This window comes from Oryza sativa, chromosome 5, assembly GCF_034140825.1.
Source record: "Oryza sativa Japonica Group chromosome 5, ASM3414082v1".
NCBI classification, from domain to species: Eukaryota; Viridiplantae; Streptophyta; class Magnoliopsida; order Poales; family Poaceae; genus Oryza; species Oryza sativa.
The window spans coordinates 28,281,028-28,301,338 of NC_089039.1; the positions used below are offsets into that span (position 1 = coordinate 28,281,028).

The 20,311-nt window shown below is 44.5% G+C and overlaps 3 protein-coding genes across 3 annotated transcripts; 2 read left to right on the forward strand and 1 right to left on the reverse strand.

Moving 5' to 3' along the window:
* Positions 1 to 3,824: 3,824 nt before the first annotated feature.
* LOC9266766 (WUSCHEL-related homeobox 12) lies at positions 3,825 to 9,050 on the forward strand. Its single transcript, XM_026025403.2, has 4 exons — positions 3,825 to 4,209; positions 4,298 to 5,389; positions 8,219 to 8,475; positions 8,773 to 9,050. The coding sequence occupies exons 1-4, from the start codon at positions 4,035 to 4,037 to the stop codon at positions 8,794 to 8,796; spliced, it is 1,548 nt and encodes a 515-aa protein (XP_025881188.1). The 5' UTR covers positions 3,825 to 4,034; the 3' UTR covers positions 8,797 to 9,050.
* Positions 9,051 to 12,876: 3,826 nt separating this feature from the next.
* LOC136356492 (ethylene-responsive transcription factor 15-like) lies at positions 12,877 to 14,081 on the reverse strand. Its single transcript, XM_066310481.1, has one exon. It carries the CDS (start codon positions 14,026 to 14,028, stop codon positions 13,180 to 13,182), a length of 849 nt encoding a protein of 282 aa, XP_066166578.1. The 5' UTR covers positions 14,029 to 14,081; the 3' UTR covers positions 12,877 to 13,179.
* A 2,284-nt stretch (positions 14,082 to 16,365) lies between these two features.
* LOC4339624 (large ribosomal subunit protein eL20z) lies at positions 16,366 to 18,673 on the forward strand. Its single transcript, XM_015784507.3, has 4 exons — positions 16,366 to 16,803; positions 17,592 to 17,670; positions 17,755 to 17,872; positions 18,372 to 18,673. The coding sequence occupies exons 1-4, from the start codon at positions 16,482 to 16,484 to the stop codon at positions 18,429 to 18,431; spliced, it is 579 nt and encodes a 192-aa protein (XP_015639993.1). The 5' UTR covers positions 16,366 to 16,481; the 3' UTR covers positions 18,432 to 18,673.
* Positions 18,674 to 20,311: the final 1,638 nt, after the last annotated feature.

Below are 20,311 nucleotides of genomic sequence, written 5' to 3' on the forward strand. Positions count from 1 at the left end.
CGCATGTGGACGCATTTGGTGCTTGCCTGCCTGCGCCTTTTCTGTTTCTTTCCTGGCCGTGTATCATCTTACGCCACATTGTTGTATGCAGAGTATGTATGTACATATAGTAGGAGTATAGTAATACACGGTAGTACTAGTATAAAATGCTACACAGCGATTTCCCAAACGTATCTGGCCATGCAAGCATTCATGTGTTCCCCGGAAGTATTTACTTGGGCAACCCATGTGGTGGTTAGCAGTTGGTGCTCCTCTACCTGTATTTAGCTGCATGCATGAGAATATATACATACTATACAGATCACAATTTCAGTCGACACTAACTCGATCCAGCTAGCGAGCGCTTCACTGCAGCCAGGAAGGAAGGAGGTAAACGTACGTTAACGATGTGTGTTAATTTGCCTGCCTCCCACGTACTACTGTACTACAGGAACAAAAAAAATGTCGCGTCTGGCACGGCAACAGGCAGGGAGATTCCCGACGCGGATGGCTTGAATGGTGTACTGGAGTAGGGGTGGCCCGACCGGGTTGGTCGTTCCTTCGTCCCGACGTGCCCAAATCCCCATGTATATATGTGTGCATTGGCAATGGGCATTCCATTGCCATGGCTGTGGTCCTGGTCCCCCAAAAGGCAGTCCCAATTCGTGTCTCGCCCAAAGGAGGCAAGCCTGTCAGGCACTTCAGCAAAATGGCACGCTGCCTAGCTTCGCCGTGTCTGCATCCTTGCATATGCATGCTGCCATGGTGAACACGCTGTTATGGCCCGGCCCAGCCAGCCCAAAGATCGATCGGTTGTGCACGCACAGCCGGGTGAAAACGGAATCAGAATCAGTAGCATCTCTTTAGAAACGACGATCAACCGGTAATTGATTATATTTACCATTTTAACTACTACTAAGTATTGATATTAATATGATAAAAAAGATATTAGAAAAAAATAAAATGTAAAAATAAAAAAAATGATATGGTTAAAAACGGTACCTAATATAAAAAATAGTGATTGATCGATCGAGAATTTCCGTAGTTCATCCCTATCCACGGATGAACCGTGAACGAACCAACTTCGACGAGACCCAAAGATACCGGGGAAAAAAGAACACATCAGAGCGTGCAAACGTGCACGTACCCACCCAGCCACCCACGGACCCGCGCGCCGTGTGGCCGTGTGTCGCATCCACCTCGAGTCAATGCCACTGCAAGACACGCACACGTACGTACGCGCGCATCACACGTACGCGCACGGGTGCGTGCGGATGGTGCGGTGCCCGGAATCGCGCTGCTCCGCAATTACTCCGACCCCAATCAGAAGGCCTCCTCCTCGGTCGCCCACCGCGGAAGGGAGGGAAGAAGCAAACGGACGCGCGTGCGTGCGTGCGTGAGATCCGGCCTGGCTACCTCCGGTTTTCCCTCGGCTCGTATCGTAGGCCATCATTTACTCTCCCTCTCCCTCTCCCTCTGCAGCGCAGGTCTGCAGTTTCTGCACACCAGCTGCATCCATGATCGATTACAATACTCTACTGCACCCACTGCGTATCCGTCGAAGTATGCATTGCATCTCGTCTTCACTGGCCGGCCTGCATGCCCGGCACTTCTCCCGGCCTCCCGTTCTCCATATCGTCATACATTATATATCCCCCACATTGCCATTTAATACCAACAAGAAACCATCGGATGATGACTATGACGGAGACTGAGAGACCGTGCGTGCAATTGCTGACTCTTGCTGCGTGCGACTGCGAGAGGAAACGGGAGTAGTACGTGGTAGAATCCTATCGATCTCGATCGATCGGTCGGTCTCCGTCTGCTGCTGGAAGGGAGAGACGTTGATCGATGTGCTCTCTTTCGCGTGTGCAGCTACGCTGAATTGAAGGGGAGAGGGACTAGGAGAGAGCATGGTAAGATGGGATGGGATTGACGCTGTACATGCACGTTTTGACCTTTCATTGGAAGGTCTACGGTGAGAGAAGGATATGCATATCAGAAGATGGTGCTGATAAGTGATAAATCTCCAAATTGTTCGCAGCAGACTTGATCTATCGATCGGGATCTAGGGTGTGTTTAGTTCACGTCAAAATTAAAAGTTTGGTTAAAATTAAAACGATGTGATAGAAAAGTTAGAATTTTACGTGTGTAGGAAAGTTTTGATGTGATGAAAAAGTTGAAAGTTTAAAGAAAAAGTTTAGAACTAAACAATGCCTAGTCCTATCATTGCATTATCAGAGAGACTCAGAGGAAATATATCAGGTTTTTTTTTTTGCCGTAATACTAGTTGCTCTCTCTTCTTTCTTTCTTTTATTTTTTTGCCAGGCCATATCAAAAAAGCATTCTGATTTTCCTTTTCAGCTTCTAACCATTACTGCATTTCGTTTTTTTTTTTGCCCCCAACTGATTCCATGTCACCTTCCGTCAGTTAACCGCGGCGTTGAGAGTTCAACGAACAGTGCCAGATGATGGATGGTACAGACCGTGCTAAAAACAAAATGAACTGATGAACGCTACTGACAGTCTGACACAGAAACAAAACACAACGTTTCAAAACAAAATTTAGAAACTCCTTGATCCAGTGATACAGATACGGTGGTACGAATAGTAGTTGCGATTGGGGTTAATCTCTAGCACCTCCTGATATTCTCCCATGCAAAAGTACTGGTACTAATAGAAGGCCAGGCAGAAAGTCATTTGCCTTGTCTTCCTTCCTTGACGATCGAACTGGACGAATCAATCACACCTACTAGCGCGTACTTCCCTACCTGATATAGCCACCAAGCTATCAACAGTGTAGGCAGGCAATGCATGTTTGTATCCATGATGGGAGTGGATTCTAAACTATTAGGGCTTCTTCGGTTAATTTATATGAGGGAGAGATTGGAGAGGAGACTAATTCCATACCTATTGTAGTGTGGAATTATTCCCCTTCAATCGTCCCCTCCATCTTTTCAATCCCCTCTAAACCGAACAAGACTTAAGAGGATATCTTTTAGTTGTTTACATGCCATCCAAATGATTATGAAAATATTTGAAAAAAATTAACAAGATAAATTAATATGTAATAAATCATTCTATGGAGATGCAAGTTAAAATCTAACTTCTACAAGTTGCAACGAAAAAAAATTAAACTACGGTTAGTCAGTTAACATATATACGCAATCAAATTTATTTTTTGTTGCAACTTGTATGAGTTAAATTTGACTTTACATGTTTGTGGAGTGATTCATAACATATTAATCTGTCTTGTTGAATTTTTTAAAAAAATTATAACCATCTGTATGACACGTAAACAATGAGGGGATGTCCTTACGAGAGTTTAAAATAGTTCCCCATCCATTATTCCACATATCCACAACCATTTTTACGCTGCAATAATGTATCATTTCAATTACTACAGGACTGTTTGACGGAGAGCTCTGGAGTCTAAGAAGCAGCCGAAGAGAATTCAGCTTGTGAGAATGGAGAAAACGAAAACCATCTTATGGCTTCTCATGTATTTTTTGAGTTCTACAACTACAATTTCTCATAATCTCGACGAAAAGCTGAACGGTTAGGAACAACACATGATTCTCGGAGAAGCTCTAGCTACCACAAGCTTCCCAATAGCTTTCACTCTTCATGTACTTAGTCTATGCAACAAGATTCAACACCTCCCCCATCTCATCAGCCATCACTGATCTAGCTCCCCAAGGTGCACATCAAGTAGTCCAAGGGAGCAAAACAAAAGGAAGGAGGAAGAGTGATGGCATTAATTAACTGTGCTGTGTAACCCTGCACACATGTACTGGGGTAGGTGAGGCCATTATAAGCTTAGCTTCAGCAGAGACAGGAATACTACACAGGAAGAAAGCCATAGCCAGATCCATAGGGTTCTTTTCTTCCCCCTCACTGTTCTTCTACAGACTTCAGAGTTCAGAGCTGTAGACGACGACACACACCGGCCGGCCGGCCCCCTACTCCCTCTCTCATCATCTCGCCATCATCCATCCATCTGATTTGATCGTTCGTTCGTTGCAAAGCATATCTCGATCGCCAGCAGCAGCAGCATGGCCTCACCGAACAGGCACTGGCCGAGCATGTTCAGGTCCAATCTTGCCTGCAACATCCAGCAGCAGCAGCAGCCTGACATGAACGGCAACGGCAGCTCGTCCTCTTCCTTCCTCCTCTCGCCACCTACTGCTGCGACCACCGGCAACGGCAAGCCCTCCTTGCTCTCCTCAGGTAGTACATGCATGTCACTGTTCAGTTCTTGCCTAGGTTAGGGTTTCTTTGGGGAGTTCTTGGTTAATTTGATCGGTGTAATTTGCAGGGTGTGAGGAGGGGACGAGGAATCCGGAGCCGAAGCCGCGGTGGAACCCGAGGCCGGAGCAGATAAGGATACTGGAGGGGATCTTCAACTCCGGGATGGTGAACCCGCCGCGCGACGAGATCCGCCGCATCCGCCTGCAGCTGCAGGAGTACGGCCAGGTCGGCGACGCCAACGTCTTCTACTGGTTCCAGAACCGCAAGTCCCGCACCAAGAACAAGCTGCGCGCCGCCGGCCACCACCACCACCACGGCCGCGCCGCCGCCCTGCCGCGCGCGTCGGCGCCGCCGTCGACGAACATCGTACTCCCCTCTGCAGCGGCGGCGGCGCCCTTGACGCCGCCGCGGCGCCATCTCCTCGCCGCGACCTCCTCCTCGTCCTCCTCCTCCGACCGCTCCTCCGGGTCCAGCAAGTCGGTGAAACCAGCTGCTGCCGCGCTGCTGACGTCAGCCGCCATCGACCTTTTCTCGCCGGCGCCGGCGCCGACGACCCAGCTGCCCGCGTGCCAGCTCTACTACCATAGCCATCCCACGCCGCTGGCACGTGATGATCAGCTCATCACCTCGCCGGAGTCGTCGTCGCTCCTCCTGCAGTGGCCGGCGAGCCAGTACATGCCGGCGACGGAGCTCGGCGGCGTCCTCGGCTCGTCGTCCCACACGCAAACCCCGGCAGCGATCACCACCCACCCATCGACGATCTCACCCAGCGTGCTCCTCGGCCTATGCAACGAGGCACTAGGGCAGCATCAGCAAGAGACCATGGACGACATGATGATCACCTGCTCCAACCCCTCCAAGGTGTTCGACCACCATTCCATGGACGACATGAGCTGCACCGACGCGGTGAGCGCCGTGAACAGGGACGACGAGAAGGCGAGGCTGGGGTTACTGCACTACGGCATCGGCGTCACTGCTGCTGCAAATCCGGCACCACATCATCATCATCATCATCATCATCTTGCCTCTCCTGTGCATGATGCTGTCTCGGCTGCAGATGCTAGTACGGCGGCCATGATCCTTCCATTCACCACCACTGCTGCTGCGACGCCGAGCAACGTCGTCGCTACAAGCTCTGCACTCGCTGATCAGTTGCAAGGTATGTTTAATTATTAGTACTATGTTCATGCATGCACGGATGCCCCTGCAAAACAAAGTTCAATTGGAACAACTAGCCATGCATAGCACATTCATGGTCATGTTGCAAGTCGTACTACTACTGCTACTGCTTCCCCGTCCCAAGATATAATCATTTTTTATTCTGACACGATCTTCGAGATGCTACTTTGACCAACAACATCTATATAAAAGTAAGATGTTTTAAATAAAATGAGTTGCATATTATGATAAATTATTTAATGATAAATTTAATAATATCAATTTTACGTGGTTGATATTTCTATTATTTTGCTATTAATTAATAGTCAAAATTAAAAATATTTGACTTGAAAATATGCTAAAAATATTTATATTTTGGATGGATGGAGTACTATACTCTGGCCATAGCTAGTACAACTTGTCTCTTCCCTTTTTTGTTGGTTATCATATGCATGGATTGGATGCTAGCTCAGCAGTTTGCATTGTTCATGTTTGTAAGCATGTGCATAGAAGTGTCTCCTCACGGGGGGTCACCACCAAGCTCAGCTCAGCTCAGCTCAGCTTGGTGTAGTGCATGAAACGTTGTGCATGCATGGCCATGGCCATGGCTAGCTATGGCCTGTCTCGATCTACCTGCAACCTTGGCTCTAGCAAGCCTTGGCATAATTGGAGAAAGCAGAGAGTACTCTTGCCGCCCTGATGATTCGAGTAATGGCTAGAGACAGTGCAACAACGTGTCCTTTTGTGTGTTAGCTTTGAACAGTTGCAGCATTGGATTGTGTTGCATTGCGTGCAGCCACAACAGTGGGCGTTTATATGTAGTACACGGTTGGCTCCAATCTCGATCTTGCGATCACATGGGAATGCCAACAGCTACATATGTACGCATGCATGGTTGCAGGCAATGAGACAAGGTTAGGCTATGTAAAAATCTCCTGTTCCATGCACCGATCTTGTCATGCTATATGCAGCATATATGCTAGCTGTTGATGCAAAGAGGGACATTTCCATGACAGAAGGGTAGAGGGGGACTTGGCAGCTTGTATGTGTGTTATATGCATATGCATGCACGCGTAGATCTAGGCTGTTGAAACTATAGCATAGAAAGGGCCGATAACTGTGAGCTGTTCTAGCCCCCCAAGAGTGGACAAATATGGATGGTTTCACTAAGAAAGAGTAATTATATTGGCTGTTCAATTTCTTGATGGGAAAGCATCACATAGACGGATAGACATAGACCATGCATGCACATATCTATATATATGGTACTCCTACATTCCACACACATTTTGGGTGTATTCCAAATGAACACTTTTATGTCATGAAAACAACAGCAAATTAAGCACAGAACACGTTATGCATCTTGAGCATCTAGGAGTGTAGTACAGTAGTTGTAACTTCGTCACACAAAAGACTTCGTAACCTGGATAAGTACAGCTAGCTTGTTGGTTGTTGCCTTGTTCACAGTTCACATGCATAGTAGAACCATAAGCTAACCGAGAGAACCTAGATATTAACTGAGAAATTAAAGGGTCATGCATGATCATGTATTGTACAATATGAAAGTGATTTCATATCCCTCGAGAGTTATCCCATCGTTTTGTGTATGCCATCTAAATAGTCATAAAAAAATTTGGTAAGATAGATTAATATAAAATATATCACTTTATAAATATGCAAGTTAAAATTCAACTTCTACAAGTTGTAACAAAAATAACAAATATAGCTTATTTTGTTTTTTTGGTAACTTATAGAAGTTGAATTTGGTCTATAAATCTTTTTAAAAAAGTTTTATAACTATTTAAATGACATGTAAATAATGAGGACGTCCCCTCGAGGATGAAAATTCATATCCATTGTACAGTATGAGAAGAGATTAGATGCTATAAAATATTTATAAAAAACAAACTGAAAAAATAATAGATGGATAAATTAATCATGAGACAGAACAAAGAGTGGAGTATCGATCAACAGTGTCGTAGTCCAGCTTAGGTCTGGGACGTGGATCGAGATCATAAATGGCACCCTTGTATGGTCATGTCGCAGTGCTTCTTTTCAAGAGGCGATACCGGGGTTGGGGTAAAAAGATCTATCGAAGGCTTTTTTGATCAATTTGCATGCGTACGTTGTTGAAAGGATTGAAGGCGACGGTGCTCAATCAAAATCCTCTCTTCTTGGTTGTTGCTGCTCGATCTCCAAGCAAACACTTGACTTGAAAGCTGGTAGCTCTATCTTTCAGGGCGTTTGTTCCGAGATTGGACGTGTGCATGGCATCCTTCTTCTCAAAAAGATGCTTTCAACATCGCCTCTCTCTCTGGCTTGGATTTCCGCATGCATAGATATGCTAGCTTTTTGGCAGTCATAAACTTGCCAGAGGTTTGAATAGCAGACTGACTTTTTGCATGCACAGATCAGATTATTGGTTTGAGGTTTGGAATAGGAGAGTTTTATATAGGATTGAAGTATATGAATTTTTCCCATATGCCGCCCTTTGGTTTGAAGTTTTTGAGCGAAAATTTTTATATCCTTGATTTTTTTTTTGAGGATTTCAAATGTAAGCTCAATACACCATCGTCTATCTTCAATCTTCATCTCTCCTTGCAACTATATTCTAATAGTAATATTTTTTCCTCTAAAATTTCTCTAAATTTCATGCAAAGGATCTGAATGACCAATTGGACTAGTTGTTGTGTTTTCAGTTCGTGTAAGCCTATATATATATACATATGTCATGACATCCCGGAGTCCTAAAGATGTTAATTAAATTTGGTTTGAATATATAGGTTTAATTAAAGTTTGGTTTGAAAATACAATTCCTTGCAAGCTGCAGGGCTGTTGGATGCTGGGTTGCTGCAGGGAGGGGCGGCGCCGCCGCCGCCCTCGGCGACGGTGGTGGCGGTGAGCCGCGACGACGAGACGATGTGCACCAAGACCACGAGCTACAGCTTCCCGGCGACGATGCACCTCAACGTGAAGATGTTCGGCGAGGCGGCCGTGCTGGTGCGCTACAGCGGCGAGCCGGTGCTCGTCGACGACTCCGGCGTCACCGTCGAGCCGCTGCAGCAGGGCGCGACCTACTACGTGCTGGTAATTAAACCTCAATTTGCTCACATTAACTCATATAATATGTCGTGCTAATAAATAATCAAAAAATTAACTAGCATTTTCTCGAGCTAATTAATTGAGTGACTTTACAGTCGTTATAAAGAGAAGTTATCATATTTTCTAATGTAAAATTTAGTAACTCTCGTTATCTTCAGTATTATTAAAAGATATCAAAATTTGCATTAAAAATATTAATACCTATTAAGTACTATAAAATTACTCTAATTAATATGTGGCTTAATTTATTTATCATTTTTATGTACTTTCTTATGCATGCAGGTATCTGAGGAAGCTGTGCATTGAAGCCGTATTACCTTGATTACATCCACAATTCGGCACTGATCATGCTTGCTGCATGCGATCGAATCATCGATCATCTAAGAGATTCTAAGTTAATTAGTAATTCGCTCACTAGTTTGGTAATAGCTAGCTAGCAACCTTCATCGATCTGTTATTTCATTCAGTACGTACATGTCTACTTAAAATCACTGTCGTGTAGTACTGTACGTGTTTTGCTCGTCTGATCAAACAGCAACATGCATGACGGTTTTAATTTTGATGCAATAACCAGTGGAGTAAACCACATAAATCTATCATTGCAAGCACTGAAACTTTTGGACTCTCTTTGAAGCCTGAACTCTGAACATGTATACATGCACGGCGTGCATGGATGGTCTGCTGAAAACTGCACACGCTGTGGGATTCAGAGAGAGGCAGGAAGGGAAACGAAAACATTGGTATGGTCTGCAGGGCGCATGCATGCAGATTCAGAGCCTTTTCGCGCACTTGAATGCATATGCATGAGTTAATTTGCACACTGTGGACGCAGGGGAACACAAGAACAATGGCATGCATGCATACGTTTCGTGTAGGGCAGCTGCTGGCTAGCTTCTCCCGTACAGTGTGCTCGTGCGTGTGTGCTGCTAGCTGGGAAAGTGAAATCATCCCTCGATATCTTCTCGTTTGGTGCATGTCACCTAAATAGTCAAAAAATTATTAAAAAATTATCAACATATATTAATATGAAATATATTACTCCACAAACATGAAAATTTGAATTCAATTTCTACAAGTTGTAACAAAAATAACAAATATAGTCGAATGTGTGATAACTGTTTTCAGTTTAATTTGTTATTATTGTAGCAACTTGTAGAAGTTGAATTTGGCCTTGCATGTTTGTGGAGTGATATATTTAGTATTAATCTATGTTGTCAATTTTTTTCAAATTTTTTAGTAACTATTTAGATGACATGAAAAAACGAGGGGATGTGTCCTCGAGGGATGAAAATCCACATCCGTGCTAGCTTAGCTTTCACCGGTGAGGTTAGCTAGCAGGCAGGCAGACAGGCACAGGGCAACGGCAGCCAGAGCCAGGGCTGGGCTACGCAGACCAACTCTCTGTACATGTTTAACATCACTCGCTCGCTTCCTCAGAATTAAAAGCGAAGCTTTGTCGTCAGTAAAGTAAACAGCGGGAAAGTCTTTTTAGAACCTAGCTAGCCACCATATGCTTACATCAAGATTCGGGCGTAGAGCTCAAGTGAAAACAATGTTGCGAGTGAGAAATATATAGCACGTATCACGAAAGAGAATTTAATAGTTTTTCTCTTAAGGTACCTAAAATTTACACTACATAATTTTATACCTTGATATACTTAATGTTTATGTAGGTAACAAATTTTATATAAAAAATATGATATATTCTGGTATCTTTTTAAAGATGATAAAATTATCCATATACAAGCGCGCTAGGTGCATCCAGTAAACAGCTACTAGCACGAGCATGAGAGGTGAGTAGCTCGTATGAATTGTGTTAAGGGTATAATCCTATGCATGTGAATGGTTAGCTGCGTTGGTTTTTGATGGAATATAAGCCAGTCGTCATTGCTAAGAATTTGATCGAGTTTTCGGTGCTAAAAATATGTCCTTAGAAAATGTCCATAAATTAAAGAGTAAACTTCACTCTAGCTTGTGTATACTGATATATGTTCCGTAGGTATTACTACTCCTTTATTTATTGTATTCATACTAGATTATTAATTAGCTGATTATGGATGTAATTCCTCCGTTCAAAGATGTACTTCTAGCATAATAATTTTGTCTCAAAACGAAGCTATTTCTTCACTCACTCTTTCCTCTCAACCAATCACAACCATTCCCTATTTAATTTTTTCACCTACTTTCTTTTCTCAACCAATTAATTACGATCTTCCTTCAATTAATTCTATATACTTTTTTAATATCCGTGCTAACCGGATGTAGTAAAAAAAAAGGCAAATTGACGACGATGATTACGTGTACAGTACAAATTTAACCTCTCCGATATTCATTTCTAATGGCCTGCAAAAGGCCTCAAAATGAATACTATATACATACATGTTACATACCTTGAACAAATCCCCTAAATAAATGCAGAATAAGTTCGCCTTGGGTCTCTCTATTTGTTGTCCAGTCCAATTTTCGTCCCTTGACCGCAAAACCGGGTACCTTCCGTCCCTCAACTTAGAAAAACCAGGCAAACTTTGTCCTATGGCAGTATGGTAGGCGGTTTTGACCTATGTGGCGCATTGACCATCCCACGTGTCGCGCTGACCACGTTTCTCCTCTTCTTTTACCGCGTCGCTGCGTCGGCGCTTCAGGATGGTCCTCTCCTGCGTCAGCGCGGCGGGAGCGGGAGCAGCGGAGGACGGCAAGGACAGCGGGAGCGGGTGCCGCGGCGCTCGCGGCGGAGGACGGCGGAGTGTGGCCCACTCCAGCACGAAGATGGCGGCGCCGAGGCCACCGACGAGCTTAAGGATGACCTCGCCGTCCTCCTCCCGGACGTAGGACCGCAGCTCGGCGAGGAAGTCGCCGGTTCGTGTAAAGGCGAGCAACGTGGCGGCGCCCTGGAAGATGGCGGTGAGGACGGCGGGAGAGGGAGCAGCGGAGGATGACGAGGACGGCGGGAGCTGCCGCCGCGGCGCTTGCGGCGGAGGACGGCGAGGACGTAGAAGCCGAAGCCCTCGTGCGCGATGGCGGCGGTGAGGTCGGTCCCCTCCTCGAGGGGGGTGCGGCGCAGATGGAAAATTTGGTGGTCTGGTAATCGATCACACCAAGAAGAAGAAGAAAGCCAAAGGCACCGTCATTGGCTCCTCAGCTCTGGAGCAGCTATCCTCTGTGCCGGAGGTAGGATCAGGTGCACTGTCAGGATGGGATTAGTTGTAATGAGCTGCGAGTCTGATGATTGGCGATTAATGCTTTATGGAATGTTGGAACTCCTTATTTTTCCTTTATTTGCAAACCGAGCTTTTGTATGCACCATCTGCTTGTTTTTGTCACTTTAAACGTGCAAACTGACTGGAAATTTTGTAGAAGTTCAGGTTAGAAGTTTTGTAAAAGTTCAGATGATGGGGAGCTTAATTTCCCTGAACTCAACAGTGTTGCTGCTTTTCATCCTGTTCAGCAAAGACGCAACATTTCGTACTAGTTTTTTCTGAAGATTTGCTTTGCAATACATTAAGAGAAACAGAAAATATGCTGGGCTTTCACCAGATACATGATGTTTGAAGATGATAGCAAAAATCTAATCTCATCAAGTGATGTGTATAAAGAGGGCAATTTCTAAGATAAGGCCCAGATATAGCGCGAGAATTGGATTATACAACATCGTAAACAAAATCCCATCTTCATGTCCACTACAGATCATTGTGTGTCGGAGCACTTCAAAACCTCTTGCAAACAAATTCATATGGAGGAACTTTATCAACCGCAGAAGGAGCAAGTCAATAACTCCACGGCCGTGGGCGGCGGCGGCGGTGGGGGGAGGCACGGCGGGGTGCCCGCTCGCCGCGACGCTGGCCGATCCTGGCGGCGGCCGCGTGCTGGTGCTGGAGCGGGGCGGCGCGCCCGCGGAGTTCCCGCCGCTCGCCACCGCGGGCGGATTCGTTAGGACGCTGGCCATGGCGGACCCGGCGCCCGAGTTGGACGCGCCCGCGCAGACCTTCGTCTCCGAGGACGGCGTGCCGAACGTCCGCGCCCGCGTCCTCGGCGGCGCCACCTCCGTCAACGCGCCCATCCTGTTCCACAACCACGGCGAGAAGCGTCAGAGGCGCAACGAGGAAGAAGAGGGAGAGCCGAGACCACCATATTTATTTTTTTATCGCTGACATGTGAGCCCCGCTATTTTTAAATTATTCTTTTGTATGTGGCTGACAGGTGGGCCCATGGTTTTTATTATTTTTTCAAGATATAATTGCCACGTAAGCGCCACGTGGGACGGAGACCTAGTCAAATAAGCCACGTAGACGCCACGTCAGCCAAAACCGCCTTCAAAATCACCGAGGGACCATATTTGCCTGGTTTTCATAAGTTGGGGGATGGGTCGTACCCGAATCAGCCTGGACGACAAATAGAGGGACCCAAAATAAACTTATTCAAATAAATGCATATACACGCTAAAGAACAACCAATCTTACGGCCCATTTGTAAAGCCCAAATCCCCCCAATAATCCAGCCCAATCCCCAGGAAATTGATTTAAACTGACTTGGGCTGTCATCCCCATAGATTGACCCTTCCAATTGGGCCTGTAGTCTGTAGCAGTATCTTAGACTTCAGCACTTCGGATAGCTACCTAGCCTAGCTACTTGACCATCTAGCTTACCTTGCCATGAACACATCACTAGCTAATTAATTGATCATCCTCTTAATTATACAAGAGGCGGGAACAAATAATCCCAATACTCGCCACCAATCTCCTCGAAATCGATCACTCCTGCGTCACTTTTCGAGCATTCTTGCATCGAAACTTGATCTTTTTCTGAAGCGAACGACACCATGTGATCACAGTTCGTCGCGGTCTGCACGCCGGAGAAGACGACGCTTCTTGCTGCGGCATCGGTGGTGGTGTTCGCTCTCGGCCTCCTCCTGCGGCGCGCGCGGGTGGAGGTCTGATCGGAGGAGGAGCGGCCGCCGGCGAGGTCGCGCTCGAGGTGCTTCTGCACGGTGGCGAGCGGGAAGTTGAGGTGGGCGCGGTGGCCGCGCATGCGGAGCGCCGCCATGTCGTACGCCAGCGCGGCCTCGTCCGCCGTCGCGAACGTCCCGAGCCACACCCGCGCGCCCCTCCTCCGCGTGTCGCGTATCTCCGCGGCGAACTTGCCCCACGGCCGCCGCCTCACCCCGCGGTAGCTCCTCCGCGCCGCGGCCGTCGCCGTCGTCCTGTAGTTGGCGCCGCCGCCGCCACCGACGACCTGGTTGTGATCACCGGGGGAGGCGGCGACGAGCTGTAGCTCGCCGGAGGATTCCGACGCGAGCGCCGCCCCGCTGAGCAGCAGCTCGTCCCACTCCTCTGCGCCCATGGATATCCACCTCCCCAAGCTCGGCAACCTCTGCAAGATCGCCGAATTCTCCTCCTGACCGGTCACCGCCGACGACGACACCGCCACCGACGACGACACCGCCGGCGACGACGACGACGTCATGATGCTGGCCCACACGTTCTCGAGTATGTTGCTCGTGTCATGAGGCTGATTGGAAGCTGGAGCCGCTCCGATCGCCATGACCGATCGATCAAGCTCTGAAGATTTTTTCTCTTCTTCTTCTGAAGATTAGCACAGTCCATTTGCACCGTGCAATATATATCTATCTTGATCGAGGTGGCTGTGTCATAGCTGAGCTGACAATGGCTGGCTGGCTGCTTTGCCGATTTCTGACAAAGCAAGTCAGCGCGTGTGGCTCGTTTGTGAAGCCAGCTAAGGAATTTGCATGAGAGGGAGAATTCGGTGGCCTGAAAATGAGTGAACCCGAATTAATTCAGTCGCGGCGCAAGATCTCTGCAGAAATCCAGGGATGTTCACGCGTGCATGGTATCTTGAGGTGGTTGATTTTGTGCTCTGGAATGCATTCTTTTCTCCAGCTTGGTTGACCAGATGCATGGCTACCATGTAATGCTTAGGTCAGCTCCAGTGTTTCGGAGTTCAGATATCAAAGTTGCAGGTGTTCTCGTTAAAGAATTTCCAGCTCATATTCAGAATGTCCTTTAAGAAAAAGGCATGTATTCAGAAAATATGTACAAATACTTCTTTGGGCACAATAAATGTATTTGCCATTTCATTCATACTTTCATTCGTGAAATTGGTGCAATTTTGAGGGAGATGAGTCATGTGAATTCTGAAGAGAATTTGACACATTCATGCATGGCAAAGTATTTTATTCTTATGTCAGCCATGTAATTGCACTGTTGCAGTACTAGACTATTGGTTATGACATACGACATCCCCATCGATTACACAAAAGAACTATATTAAACACTAAACATTGATCAGGAGCAAAGCATCTCCTTAATCAAATTCCTTAACGAACAAGATAATCACATAATGATTGCGTCATCACAATAGCAGAGGAGGGTTTCTTTCCTGAATCCAGTTGCTTGATCTGCTTCACAAGCCATGCATGTTCATGCGTACCGTAGGCGCCGCATGCATTCAGGCACAAGACCCACTTGTTCCTATCATTGCATCCACTTGTTAAAATCATTGCATCTGAATCGATCTGTGGGTCTTATCTTTGAACACGCTCTAATATAAATTTATAATAATCCTTACCTGACAAGTCAACCGAGCTGAAAATATCACTCAATCCGAACACCGTTTTCAATTCTTCAGGCTAGCATGCAAGTCGCTTTCTGATAAAACTGAAACAGCTTAGTTTATCTGACCGCTTGATCTTGAAGCTAAATACTAGCTAACTAGGCACCGTTTAGTATAATCTGGAGTTTGGGGCTGGAACATGGAAGCAGTGTGGTTGAAGCCTGACTTTCTGGAGGAAATCGCGTGTTTCCCATCGTTGCATTGCTCGTACGTTGGAGCAGGAGATGTCACAAGTGATAAGATGCTTCTGGGTGCAGGAACTGACCGTGATATGCTGCGATCTCTGATGGTGGCCATTGCTCGTCCACAAAGGGCAGATAGCTTGGGCAGGTTGGAACAGAATGTTTTGTGATCTTTTGCCTCTGGGTCAACTCATGCAGTAATGCATGTATGACGCGATGGTTAGCTTGCTAATTGGAATCGAGAAATAAAATGAGCATCCATTTTCACAACAACTTTGCACTACCAAGTACAATCGTTTCCGCAATCTTCCCGAACTGCAAATCAGGGTCTTGAAATCAGCCCAAACCCCCAAAACCACTCTTCATCGTGCGTGGTGAGTTTTGACTTGAAAGGCCACACATTTGACAGTTCAGATTGATGAATTATCTGATTTTTCCTCATAGCTATTTGAGAGTATAAACGAGTGAATTAACTATTATGAAATAGAAAAGTTGCTTTAGAAAAATATATTCCAATATTTATTTTACACGAAAATGCGTTGATTAATAGCTTGGGAAACATCTATAAGAAAATCTAAAATATAGAATAATAAAAGAGAACAGGGCATAAGCCAGTCATAATAAAAGAGAGCAGTCTAAGTCAATGGTTGTGTTTAGTTCACATCAAAATTGGTAGTTTGGTTGAAATTAGAACGATGTGACGGAAAAGTTGGAAGTTTATGTGTGTAAAAAATTTTTGAGTGATGGAAAAGTTGAAAGTTTGAAGAATTACTTTGGAACTGTCCAATATCTCTTCCATTTTTCAGACGAAACGTGTAGCTTTATTTTTTGATTTTTTTAGGCTAATCTGAACTCTGAAGGCAGTCATATGGTTGAACCGGCCCATCAACACAAATACACCATGGGCTCGAACCATAACAAGTCAAGCCAGAACAAGGCCCACACTATCATGGGCCGGATCACGGCCCATCTAAACAAGCCTTTCCACAAGTCAGCGACGCAGTCTGCTCTTTCCTGTCTTCTCCTCCACCTTTTTATACAACGCAAATCGCCTCGTCACTACTCCGTACAAATTTTCTTCTGGATCCCACCTCTGCTCTGCCCATTCGACGGCAACGCGCTGCCGCGCCATCGCGCCACGTCGCCTCGTCTTGCCTCGCCTCGTCCAAGGTCAACGAGAGCATGGGAGGAGGCCGGGAGGAGGAGGCGGCGGCGGCGGCGAGCAAGGTGGGGTACTCCTCCGGCGACCTCCCGCCGTCGGCGCCGCCGCACCTGCAGGGCCAGGACCCGCAGCAGTACCAGTACGGCACCTTCCAGCCGCCGCCCCATCACCATGCCGCCTCGGGCGAGCTCGCCCGCCCCCCCGTCGGGTTCCCCCAGCCCGCCCCGCCTCCAGGCTTCGCCGGCGCCAGCGGCGGCGGCGGCCACTACCACCACCACCATCAGCAGCAGCCCTACGCGCCGGCGGAGCCCTACTACGCGCAGGGCTACCAGACCGGGCCAGGTATGGCCGGTCTCTCTCACACTGACTCCTGCTTTGCTTGTGCTGCTTTGATTAGGTTTGGTGGGGAAATATGGGGAATTGCAAATCGCAATTGGAAATTTGGAGGTCTTCATGAGCCTCACAGCATCGCTATGCTCTCAATTTCTCATGTCCAACTACAAATTTTCGATGCTTTTGTGCTTGTGGATGATTCAGAAGCCTGACCAATATGCGTGATCCGAATTCCTAACCCTCTTATTTCTCTTCACGGATGGGAAAACCTACTTAGATTTTTGACTTGGGAAGGAAGATGAACTAGTCATCAGCTCAACTACGACCTGGTCTGCTAAAATGTAAATAGGAAAGTATAAACCAAGTTTATGGTAGGAAAAGAGACAGGATAGCTGATTTAAACAACTAGACTTTCACTTCCTGCACACACGACGCACCTTTGATGATTGAAGTGTTGCTCATGACATTGGAGAAACTTTGAGGCGTGCAAATTCATCTAATTTGGTGAATTTGAAGTCAGCTGAATCACTGACCATAAACAGATTCAGCTGAATCTTATTGTGATTCTCTGCCCCCCCCCAACACACACACACACACAAAAAAAAAAGATAAAAGAATATCGTCTTTAACCTCTTATTGTCGCATACACAATGATCACCATATCCTTCTCTATTTTTCCTTTTGAGATAATGTAACTTCAGATCAGATTTGCATTTATTACATTGAAAAACAAACAAGTGAACCCCTAGCATGGAAGTAGAAATTGTTATATGATCATATGGTTCGTGGTTTCTCAGGTTATGGTCCTATTGCTGAGGGAAGGCCAGTAAGAATGCGCCGCCTTCCTTGTTGTGGTCTTGGGTTAGGCTGGCTTCTGTGAGTGTCCATGCTTTCGTTATTCTTGCCATACTACTGAAGTTAAGTCCAACTCCTTACCGAGTTTATCTTTTGTTCAAAAAGGTTTATTGCTGGATTTTTCCTTGCTGCCATCCCATGGTATGTTGGGGCTTTCATACTAATATGTGTCCGAGTACATGACTACAGAGAGAAACCAGGATATGTTGCCTGCACTGTTGCTGTAAGTATATTTCTACTGATGCGCTGCAATCACATTGTTATATTCTCCCTCCGTCACAAAATGTAGCTATTTCTGGCTAAGAATCTGGATCAGAAATAGCTACATTTTGGGATGGAGGGAGTATTATCACAAATTTAGAGGTGAATATGCACCTTTTGTAGATGGAATTTCAGTTTATCTTGGATTTTTTTATTGTGAACCACATAGAAGTAGAGAAATGCAGTCGCATGGTTATATTATTGTCAATAATTCAGAGGTGAACTTGGACCTTACGTAAATGAAATTTCACTTCACCTTGGAACTTTCATTTAACTACATATAAACTACTAGGTCATCTTCTAGATCATCACTATTGCTTTAAATATAAATTGCCCACCTGATTAGTTCTTCATAGTAGATGTCCAGTTTTTTTTGTTCATAAACGGTTGTGCTTATAACATGAATTGCCTTCTTAATGCTTGAATTGACTTCGTTTTGAATTCTTCTGCATCACAAACAGGCTGTAATTGCCGCAATTGTCATCCCCTTGGGGTTAACCAAAGGAGCACACGTATGGTGAGCTGCCTCCGAGTTTCTAAGGAGTCACTGCATGTAAATGGCCTGTTATTATTTGAGACCCTGCACTGGGTCATATGATCATATCACTTGTATATGTGTATGGATGGTAATATAGTGAGCAACTTCAGTGTGGTAATCTTATATCGAACCATTGGACCCTCGGTGTTCATATACTTTGTAATAAAGGATCAATCATACAAGAACCTTAATAAGGAGTAATATACTGCGTCATATCAGATCTTACCCTCGATGCTGAAACGACCTGAATATTTTCGTGTTCATGGATAATAATAAATCAGGTGAGATGCATACTCATATCTATTATATTATTAAAGGAATAGAAAAAGGAGCCTCCACGTTCGCTCTCATGGCCTAGAAATTCTCACATTAATCGGAGAAAAAGAAAAGACAGAGTTCATATAGAAATACAATTTAGAAATAGCTAAAATTAAAGGAATAGAAAAAGGAGCCTCCACGTTCGCTCTCATGGTCTAGAAATTCTCACATTAATCGGAGAAAAAGAAAAAGCAGAGTTCATATAGAAATACAATTTATAAATAGCTGAAATTTGGAATTAAAAAATAAGGAATATTAGAAGAGGAGACATAGAAATACAATTTAGAAATAGTTGAAATTCGGAATTAAAAAACAAGGAATATTAGAAGAGGAGACTAGAGTCCATATAGAAATACAATTAGGAAATAACTGAAATTCGGAATTAAAAATAAGGAATATTAGAACTAGAGTCCATATAGAAATACAATTAGGAAATAACTGAAATTCGGAATTAAAAATAAGGAATTTTAGAAGTAGAGTATAGAGTCCATGTAGAAATACAATTAGGAAATAATAAAAATTTGGAATTAAAAACAAGGAATATTAGAAGTAGAGTATAGAGTCCATATAGAAATACAATTAAGAAAAAAATAGAAATTCGGAATTAAAAAATAAGGAATATTAGAAGTAGAGTATAGAGTCGATATAGGAATTTAAAACTAACTAAAATTTGGAATAAACATAATAAAATTAAAAGTAGAGATATAAAGATACAATTTACAAATAACTAAAATTGCAAATTAAGAAAAACATGGGAAGAAGAGTTTAAAGTCAATATAGGAATACAATTTAGAAGTAACTGAAATTCGAAATTAAAAATTAAAGAATATTGAAAGATGAGTTTAGAGTTCACATAGAAATACAATTAGAAATAATAAAAATTTAAAAATAAAAATAAATAATATTGGAAGAAGAGTATAGAGTCTATCTAGAAATACAATTTACAGAAAATTCGGAATTAAAAAAAGGAAATATTAAAAGACAAGTCTAGAGTCCATATAAGAATATATATAATTTATAAATAACTAAAATTTGATAGTAAAAATAATTAATAACTAACACTTAATATTATATAAGATATAATATGAATATTACCCATTAGTAGTTTTGTAAAGTTATTGCAAAATTTAAAATTATGTTGTCATTTTAATATATTTGAATAATATAATGAGGAAACATATATGCTATTATATGAGAGAAAATATAATGATGCTAGCCGCGCAATCTGCGCGGGCCACTGTGCTAGTTGTAGCTAATCCGAAGTAGGAATAAGTTCACCGGAGGTCTCTCAACTTAACAGCGAGATTTTTTGAGGTACCTTAACCATAAAACCAGAAATGTCTACCCCTAAACTTACTCAAACCGTTCACCGGAGGTCCCTCGACAGTATTTTTTGTCCGATTTTGCTGACGTGGCATCCTAGTCAGCAAAAAAAGTTTAAAAAGTACGTGGAGCCCACATGTCAGCTGCACATATTTTTTTCTTCTCTTTTCTTCTCCTTCTCTTCTCTTTTCTTCTCTCCCCTCTCTTCTCCTTCAGGCTGGC

Bases quoted from the DNA above. Each gene is read 5' to 3' on its own strand.
- LOC9266766 (XM_026025403.2), top strand. From the start codon at position 4,035: ATGGCCTCACCGAACAGGCACTGGCCGAGCATGTTCAGGTCCAATCTT. The intron at 4,210-4,297 runs GTAGTACATGCA...TGTAATTTGCAG, and splicing joins GCCCTCCTTGCTCTCCTCAG to GGTGTGAGGAGGGGACGAGG. The intron at 5,390-8,218 runs GTATGTTTAATT...TGCAAGCTGCAG, and splicing joins ACTCGCTGATCAGTTGCAAG to GGCTGTTGGATGCTGGGTTG.
- LOC136356492 (XM_066310481.1), bottom strand. From the start codon at position 14,028: ATGGCGATCGGAGCGGCTCCAGCTTCCAATCAGCCTCATGACACGAGC.
- LOC4339624 (XM_015784507.3), top strand. From the start codon at position 16,482: ATGGGAGGAGGCCGGGAGGAGGAGGCGGCGGCGGCGGCGAGCAAGGTG. The intron at 16,804-17,591 runs GTATGGCCGGTC...GTGGTTTCTCAG, and splicing joins GGGCTACCAGACCGGGCCAG to GTTATGGTCCTATTGCTGAG. The intron at 17,873-18,371 runs GTAAGTATATTT...CATCACAAACAG, and splicing joins ATGTTGCCTGCACTGTTGCT to GCTGTAATTGCCGCAATTGT.